The sequence below is a fragment of the Morone saxatilis genome, unplaced genomic scaffold (assembly GCF_004916995.1).
Source record: "Morone saxatilis isolate NCDOM2014 unplaced genomic scaffold, NCSU_SB_2.0 Contig12, whole genome shotgun sequence".
NCBI classification, from domain to species: Eukaryota; Metazoa; Chordata; class Actinopteri; family Moronidae; genus Morone; species Morone saxatilis.
In genome coordinates this window covers 13,332,570-13,341,963 of record NW_023339674.1, presented here as the reverse complement: position 1 = coordinate 13,341,963, position 9,394 = coordinate 13,332,570, and the positions used below count along the sequence as shown (strand labels likewise).

Below are 9,394 nucleotides of genomic sequence, written 5' to 3'. Positions count from 1 at the left end.
TCTCTCTCTCTCTCATGCACACATCTCAGTGCCAGCGGGGTGCTTATTGAGTGTGTGTGGGCAGCAGCCAATCAGAAAACAGCAGCTTTAGCAACATTTGCGACGCACACATGTTCAGCCTCATACTCTCACACTTATTATAGGATGGATACAGGCATTCACAATACTCTCTCTCTCTCTCACACACACACACACACACACATACAAGAGAAGCACATCTGTCATCTCCGAGCGTCTTATCCAACCTTAGGATTAGTGCGTTTTTTATTTTTTTACGTTGAAACTTGATAATCTCCTACACGCGCTTATTGTATGTCTGTGGTCGTCATTGCATGGCTGTGATTTTGTGTTTGATGTCTTTGCAGCGTAACGGTCCTTGTGTTTCATACAGGGCAAGGAAAAGCTGCGGTTTGTAAAATCATACTGATTTACATGCAATGTTGTGTGGGGGTAAGACTGTTATGTAATATACTGATGTATAATGTGATGGCACACCAGTGTAGTATTTTTACTCCGAGCAGTTAGGGATAACAAGACAACACTGAACAACATAAGCCTTGGGACATTACATGAAATTATTAGTCATATAATATATTAAAAAGGAAACAAATACATTATCATGTAGGTTATATAGGAGTCTAAATAAATCTTTTTTTATGGAAAGAAGTAGAAAAACAGGCTTTCAAAAGAAAGTGAACATGATGTATGATGCTACATGAATAAAACAAACAGGTTTGAGCAAATATTTTGTTTCCAAGGTGTGACCTTTAATAGTGAGTGGGACTGGGCTAATTTATGTAGTTGTCATGGAAATATGAAAGGGACAATATAGCCTACTTGGTGGTCATTCTGACCTGTGCATCACTCTGGACCAACACCATGTTGGAGGGAGACTGTTGGTCGGACAGAAGCTGTTTTCACTCACTTTTTGTTAACGAAATCGGAGCCCAAGAACGGCCAGGTTTGCAGTTATTTAAAAATGCTGTTAACTCAAGATCAAGAGTTAATATATCTTGTTATCTTGAGAAAACAAAAGACAAATTTCTGAGATTGTTTTTTATGAGAAAACAACTTTATTTAGTGATAAAAAGTTATCACAAGGGAACAACTTTTCTGACAGGACAGGACAGCTCAAGCGAGACAGGAAAGGGGCAGGAGTAAGGGAATGACACACAGCAAAGGGCCACAGGTTGGAGCCAAACTCATGGCCACTGCAGTCAGGACTCAGCCGGGCACATGGGGTCCAGCTCTGCCAGGTGAGCTACCAAGGCGCCCCAGCTTAATTAAAACCTAAATTTAAAAAATGAATTTCTGTTTGAACCTTAAATTCTCGTAACCCAAGCAGAGATGACCCTGATGGCCAAAAGACATGATAGAACTGTTTTCACCAGCTTACCAGTACTGCTCATGGTAAATTCATGTGTACATGTCAAGTTGGTGGTGCCTTTCGTCATTACTTTCAAAGGTTCAGCATCATGTACTGCCTCAGGTTAAAAGTAATGTAGAATTGTAATGTAATTTTGATATACTGTTTTGATATGATTTGTAGCCACATGTCATATTTCATGTAAGCTGAATAATCAACAACCAAAGTGTATTATTTTCTCTTAACAGGTCACTGCTCAAGATTCACAATTTGACATATTTATATTTACATCATATTTGGTGTGCTGTGATTTAGGTCCATGTTGACAATTGTATAAGTATGAACATGTGGCAATGTTCTTTTTCCTTCTGAATTATATGTTATATATAATATTTAATGGCTTTTGTTCACATTCAATCTGAATTCAAAAAGTGCGAAAATGTCTTTACCTTTACCGTTACCAGACTCACAAAGTAGGAGGATGTGTATTTGTTAACAGTTCATTTAACATAACACCCTTTTCAGGGGTGCAGAATAAATAAAATAAAGATTATATAATATAATATAATTAATATTTACCGTGCAAAAAAAGGTCAAATAATAGTTTTAGATATTTTCTTTCAGTTTAACTTTCTGTATTTTAGTGAAGGCTCAGCTGTATTTACAGTTATTAAGAAAATCAATGCATAGTTCAATAATTTTTTTTTAAATTCCCTTGTGTGTTTGTTGTTATCATACTAATTTTGAACTTAGAACTTCAAATTAAGAAACTTAAGGAAAGATTATGTGGCCCAAACTTTTAGTTTTCACCCGTTTTTAAGTCATAAACGTAGGAGAGTAAACAACTTACTTAGATTTCTCTTAGGCCTTAATACAGATATTAAATAAATAATTAAATGATTGTGTGGTTGACATAATAAAGTTAAGTTCCTCCTTCTTTCTGTTATCTGGCTTTGCTGGACTTGGAATTTTATTGGTATTCCAAGCTTTGCATAAAAACAAATAAAGTAAAGTACCTGTCAATCATGGTTGTGAAAGATATTTAATGTTTTTGCCATTAAATATCAAATTTCAGCAATAGAAGACAACAAGGCCATTAGGAGACCAGCGTTTCCGAGAGCCAACACAGCCAAGATGAGAGACTTTATGAAGGACCCCTGAAACAGAAAGTAAGGTACAAGTTAGAAAATATCTCACCTGTCCTAAGAGTCCTCATTCAGGCAAAAAGTGTTCTCACTAGGCCTAGTCTCACTAGACTTGGTGACCGTGGGGGAGGAAAATATTACTTTATTATTTCACATCAACCAGTGGCAATGTTATCATATATCATCACAATTAGTTTTTCGATATTTTTAGGTGAGAAATCAACTGTATAGATGTGTAGTTGTTTTTTTAAAATAATGCCTACTTGAAAACATGCTATGTCTTTTGAGATGAAAGTACCCGCTAGCTGGGTGAGACAGAGAACTAGCTGACCAGGTTGTCAGGTTAAAACTGGTTAAACAAAATTTACATTTTTGTCAAATAACAGGTGTTGTTGATGTATGATCACCAAAGCCTGGCTGAGCTGTTGATATCAGCAAGAGCACTGTTATATGCCTTATTGCATATTTAGTGCACGGCTCTAGCAAGAAAGGCACAGGTGTAAAAAACACTAAACATCCATTTAGGTGTGTCAGTGAATAATGTAAGTGGCCCAGCTCGGCCCTGGCACAAGAAGTGAATGCAGATATGATTTATGTTATATACAGATAGAGCACTGCATTAACCTAGGGGAACTGTTTGTTTGCAGCTGATACCTACCCAGTGACCATGCTCTGATTGGTCAGAGAGGATTCCCTGTGTGTCATCTGACTCCTGTGCTGCTGGTCAAACAAACAACAGTTAGATAGGTACCTATAGAGATAAGTATGGGGAGTCACTCAACAGTGCTCTCAGTACTCATGTCATGAAGAATAATTTCTTGTCATCATATTTCAACTAGCAGTCTAGTCGTAAAACTCTAAAGTTTTCATACACTTTTTGATGCAAAGGTGCTTGTGCATCAGGAGGAAGATCCTAAATGAGGCCAGCCACATCACATAGCCAATCAGAACATGTGTTGCCCACGGCTGGGGGAGGAGCAGTGATGATTGACGCATCCCCAGGAACATGGCTGCCACTGTAGTAACATAGAGACAAGATGAAACTTTCGTTAACCAATACTTTTTATGAAAAAGGAAAAAACAGCTATATTTTCCTTGATCAAAACTTCAGTCAACTTTTACTGTACTGGTTAAAAGATTTTGATACACACACACACACACGTATATATATACACATATATATATATACAATACATTGACTATAATATAGTTATATATATTATATATAATGGACAGAGCTTCCGGATCTGAAAAGACTCAAAACGGTACTCAACAAACCAATGGGTGACGTCATGATAGGTTCACACTTGCTAGCTAGTTACATCTGAAAGCTAATATTAGCAAAATACTACCTAACTAGTTAATTTACGTCAATCGTTAGTTAGGCAGCTAGCTAACATTTTAACAATAGCTAACTTAAGATGTGCTATATATGTTGAGAAAGCTGACCAATGTTCAGACTCAACTGTAATAGGAGTACAGCCAAAAAATGGGATGGGCTTAGGAAGGCTTAACTGGACATACAAAAATAACATTTGCAACAGAGAATTTATCTAACAAATTCCTAATTTTTGTTGGGTTTACATTTTTAAAAGACGTTTGTCAGATCTATTTAAAAGTTGAATGCAGACAAACCTGCCATGATCTCAGTCAAAGACCCAACTCCCCAGTGGGCCCAGTTAAAGACATATCTCCTGGACAGAGATACAAATAATACCAATGTATTGATATACTGTATACTGAAATAATAAACATTGTAGTGGCATCTGCATATAAATATATAGTAGCGTTTACCTGTGTGAGTCAGGTGATGGCCTGATCACAGCCATTATTGGTTGAATCAGAGATAATGCCAAAACACAGCAGCCTAGGTATGGATGGACACCTGCATGCTGCACACACACACACACACACACACACACACAAAGAGTTGTGCAGTAACTGATCCAACATCCCTCTTGACTGAATGAATGAATTTGACAACCAGACAGTATATTTTTTGTTACAGTTTATGGATTTGTCGCACTGTTGTAAATGGACATGTACAATAATAAAAAATACACACTTACAAAAAAGTAAGTAATTACTGAAAATTAAATTGGAATTATGAGAATATTATGTCCAGATGGGTAATTTATTCTCTTTACCATCATTTTAACAACAGGGAGAATGCAAATTAACTTGAAACATTGTGATTCACTGGTACTTCATGCTCTGACTAGTCCATTTGGTGCCCATAAGCATCTGTGTATGTGTGTACTGTACCTTGCTCCAACCTTTCCTGTAGAAAAATGGGAGGCAAAAGGCTACAACGGTCAGAGTCACAGTTAGCAGCATCAGCACTCGATGAACCTACACACATAAACAAAATGTCACTGCTGTGATGTTGAAAGGTATGTTGATATGGACGTATGGTATTACTAATGTTTACACACTCACATTGTGGGGACCAGCCTTCCTTTTGGGGACAAAATGCAAGTCTCCATTTTACATACATTTTAGGGGGAAGCTAGGGTTAAAGCTAGGGTCAGTGTTGGGTGTAACGCCTTACTGTAATCACATTGCATTTGTCTGTACCACAGTGAACCGTTTCCCTACAATATCCATAACATTTAACACAGCGACGCCATCTAGTGCACCTGTGGAGAGGCTCTTCAGCCTGGGCAGTCCTGTACTGACTCCGAGGAGGAATGGTCTGACAAACCATTTGAGAGACTCCTCCTCACGCCAAATAATCTGACTAGTTGACCATAAAGCCATAGTTTAGTGGGAGAGCCACTCAAGTGAGTGTATTTAGCTTGTTAAATGCAGTTCATGTTATGTGATCTAAGGTGAGGTTGTGGACACCAGGGACACATTTCAGACTAAAGACCTGTTAATTGGAGGCAGCCTGTTCAACTGGGGACAAAAGTCATGTCCCTAATGTAATCCCCAAAAGTGACATAAGTAAACATTTGTGTGCATAATATCTACCTGGAACCAGACTTTCTGGCCAAGCAGAGTTTGATTTGGCCAATCAGGTTTGTAGAAGCTGGCGATGAAGGTACCAACACTTCCTGTTAGCATCCAGGCTAACAGCATTAGTGCACCATGAATTTTCATAATAATGGGACCCCGGGAGCTTCTTAGGACCTCAGGGGTTCCAGTGATGTTTTTTCTTTTGGTGGAGATTAGTGGCTGTTGACTATGTCTCCATATATTACCTAGAGACACAAAAATAATGCATGTTTAAATTTTAATAATTACTGTACATGTCAGAAAACTAACTACTACGACTACTACCCCAGATGTATTCAAGAAGAACATAAAAGTCTTCTGTGTTACTGATTAACAGTCATTCTAGGAATGCCAGACCTTCAGACAAAGCTGACAGTACTGACGCTCTGAACAAAGGCATAAAACCAATCCTTATCCATCAAATGTGTGTTAAATATGGTTAAACACTGCAAATTCATGTCACAGAGTCAGATCATTTCAATATTGCAAGGCCAATTGACCATTGGCCATTAACCAGAATGTAAGAACAAAAACAACAGTGATCAACATTTCCTGTTAATGACCTTAATGATCCTGTTACCTATTCCAAGATGACATCTGTCATGTGACATAATAAAGCTTGACAGGTTGATAAGAACTTTAATTGGCCTTTTAGACACAGGAAGATTACCCAGGTCAATGAGTTCAGTTTCCAAGGTGTGTGTGCATACACTCTCACCGTGCTGAGCATGTCCGGTAGCTAGAAAAAGAAAGTACTCCTGGTCCAGATCGTAGCGGGCTGGGTCTTGATTGCTCAGTTTGATTGGTCTACTGAACCTGCACTGGATCATTCCATCTGCCAGCCGCCATGACACCGAGGAGAGACCAGACTGCAAACACACAGAAAGAACAAACAATTTGATGGTTTATGGCTTAAAATGTAAAATATGTTTATTCGCTCTCTTTGTGAAAAGATAGATATTAATCTCCTGGGTGAGCCTTAAGTAGAGAGTTGGACTCACTCAAGTGGTTAGCTTAGCCTGGCATAATTACTGGAAGCAAGAGGATAGGGATAGCCTGTGCAGTGTCTCTGGCTGTGGTTGCCATAGAGTTAATAAGCACTGGATTCTCACTGAAGTCTCCAGGACGCAATATTGCGTCCTTTTTTTCCAGGATGGCAAAGTCATGACTCACCCTACTGCCTCTGATTGGCTTACCCTAAAATTCTTACCCTAACCAATCTCACTCCACATGCCTAAACCTAACCAACCAAAGCAATGAAGGCAACAAGTAACTAAAATAATTGTTGAAACTGATCACATCGACAATTTTAAGTTAAACTAACTCAGTTTAAGAAAAATCCTCGATCAAGGAGCTTTAATAATTTTCAGTGACACTGACTTAATTTTCAAATTTTTATTTGTACTGTGAAAACAAAATACCTAGTAAAAAGTTATTATTCAGACATGTTTCTGTAACTTACAAAACTAAATCAGTGGCACTTAAAATTATTAGTAAGAGCTGCTTAATCAGGAATATTTTTTAATTTACAAAATTGAGTTTGTGGCACCTGAAAGTTTTGATGTAATCCATTTCAAAAAACCTTTTTAGATAAAGTACCATTACATTACAGAGTGTATGTGTATAAGTCTATTTTTCATTTTGCTTTTTAGTGATATTAATTGTAGTATTTCTGTTTGCTGCTCCTGTACATTCCGTTTATATTGCTATGGATTCATCCAGAGAAAGTGTGTGTCACCTGTGACTGGTCCTCAGGATGTGTCCGTCCACTGACGAAGGCAGCCCTCACTGATATTCTGTGCCCCTCTTTTACACACATATACACATCGTCGTTGCCCTACACACACACACATACACATCCGTAAACACAGAATACATACAGTATATACAGTGATATTTAGGTTAATAGAGGTACAACATGTTGGTAATTGGATCATGAAAGAAGAACTCTGGGGCGCACTGAGACTTAAGCAAAGTTGAAATATCAACCTGCTCTATATCTGCTGTTCAAATTTTGTAGCACACTGAGGGACTACCTTACCATCCATGTGTCCCAGGACAGTGCAAAGGCAATGTATCCATCCACTGGGCCACTCAGCTCAAATATCACAGACTGCAGAAAAAAGTGATAAAAACTTTATATAATAACAATAAATGTTTTTTTGTCTTATTGAATATATCATCTAATGCTCTAATTTCAGATAGTCGAGTGTGCATGTACTGTAACTATGAACAATGTCAGGCCTTAAACAAGAGAAACATACATTTTCCTTCATGAACTATTGGATGTATTCTGTCAATATTTACTATAGTATTCCTCATTTTTGTTGTATTCATAGAAACTGAGGTTTGCCGCACAGTTGCTACACAACAAATGGAGGGTTACAGATTTTTTTTTTTATTGAAGCCAAAAATAAATAATAAGTTAAAATTCGTCCTTCATCTTATTACTTTTAACAAAAGTGAACTTAAAGCCAACATGTTCTCACTACTAACTAACCAAATACTGCCAGTTGGTCAAGCGGTTTCAAAATATGATGCTGTAAGTACCCCTCTTGCGTAATTTCTGGATGTGGGCTCCACAGTCAAGTTAGTAAGAATAAATATGCAATATCTGGTAAAGTTTACATAGTTGATGTTGTGAAATGGTCTTGGTTTGATTATATGTAGCCACAAAAACTACTTGGTTATGTTTAAGAAACGATCGTAAGTTATATTACGTACCAGATCTAACTTAAGTACATGAATTAAACGTAACTCACGTAACACACCTGACATAGCTTACTTTACTTGAAGGAAATGGTTTCACACGGGACACAAACAGCGGCCTCTTGGGTTGAAGTCCCCAAATTTGTTGGAGCTATCCTTTCACCCCACCATCTCCATATGTAGACTTTCTTTTTTTTATTTTTCATACTACATCACCTGACTGTAACAGCAGGCATGTCCAGAAATGAAGCTAGCAGGATACACACAGCTGCAGTATTTGACGACTTGGGAGTGAGATGGTGTTGTCCAAAAAGAATGTCTCAGTTTTAATGTAGCACCTTTAATAGTATTAATTGCACCACTAAATGAAACGGATAAAAGTCAAACCGTTTTTCCTGGCCCCTCTGTAGTCATGGACAGGAAGAAGCAGTGAGGATCTTCCTTTGGATCACAACCTGAAGGATCTAGCAGGCAGGTTTTTGATTGGCCACATCCTTCAGAAGTAAACTAAAGGTGTAAGATGAGAGGGGGAGTTATTGATCTTAATATGTTACACTCAGTTTATTTTTATTTTTTCAGTTTGCATATTCAGATAGGGAATCAATGTCACAATCAGTAGTCCAAATGTTGTAACACTCACAGGCCCAGGCAGGTCGGAGGGTGTGGTCGTTGGCACTGGATGAGGTGTAGTGTCTGACTGAGGTGGGTGGGGAGTAACGCCATTCTGATAGATGATTGGTCCAGGCAGCTTCACCCAAAACTTGTTGTAGTGTGCAACTACACTCACACTGGAATATCCATAGATACACATGTATTATAACAGTCCAAAACAGACATATTTTTTTATAAAGTAATATTGCTATCGCAGCCTCTCTGTGGTTTGTTTCTATAGCCGGTCTGCTATGTGTGCAGCTGAGTAGAGCGACTGAAACATTTATGACATAATTTATGTCGGTGAATTAAGGATTTATTCTAACCAAAGCAGAGTTGGATTGTTGTAACAGTGGGAAGACTAGAATCAGAATCTGAATCTGAAATACTTTTATAATCCTAGGGGAAAATTACTTTTGTTACATATACTCCATATGTAATAGAAAAATATTAATAAAATACATATTAAGAATTAAGAATATATTAAGAATATTAATAAAATATATATTAAGAATTAAGAATATAT

At 37.6% G+C, this 9,394-nt stretch overlaps 1 protein-coding gene across 1 annotated transcript; it reads right to left on the bottom strand.

Moving 5' to 3' along the window:
* Window positions 1-1,077: 1,077 nt before the first annotated feature.
* LOC118321534 (putative ferric-chelate reductase 1) lies at window positions 1,078-9,055 on the bottom strand. The gene is made up of 12 exons (XM_035652890.1): window positions 8,858-9,055; window positions 8,605-8,724; window positions 7,550-7,621; window positions 7,247-7,345; window positions 6,227-6,377; window positions 5,485-5,714; window positions 4,777-4,863; window positions 4,306-4,403; window positions 4,147-4,205; window positions 3,384-3,527; window positions 3,170-3,228; window positions 1,078-2,523 (listed from the first exon to the last, which is right to left on the bottom strand). The coding sequence occupies exons 1-12, from the start codon at window positions 9,026-9,028 to the stop codon at window positions 2,431-2,433; spliced, it is 1,383 nt and encodes a 460-aa protein (XP_035508783.1). The 5' UTR covers window positions 9,029-9,055; the 3' UTR covers window positions 1,078-2,430.
* Between the last annotated feature and the right edge of the window lie 339 nt (window positions 9,056-9,394).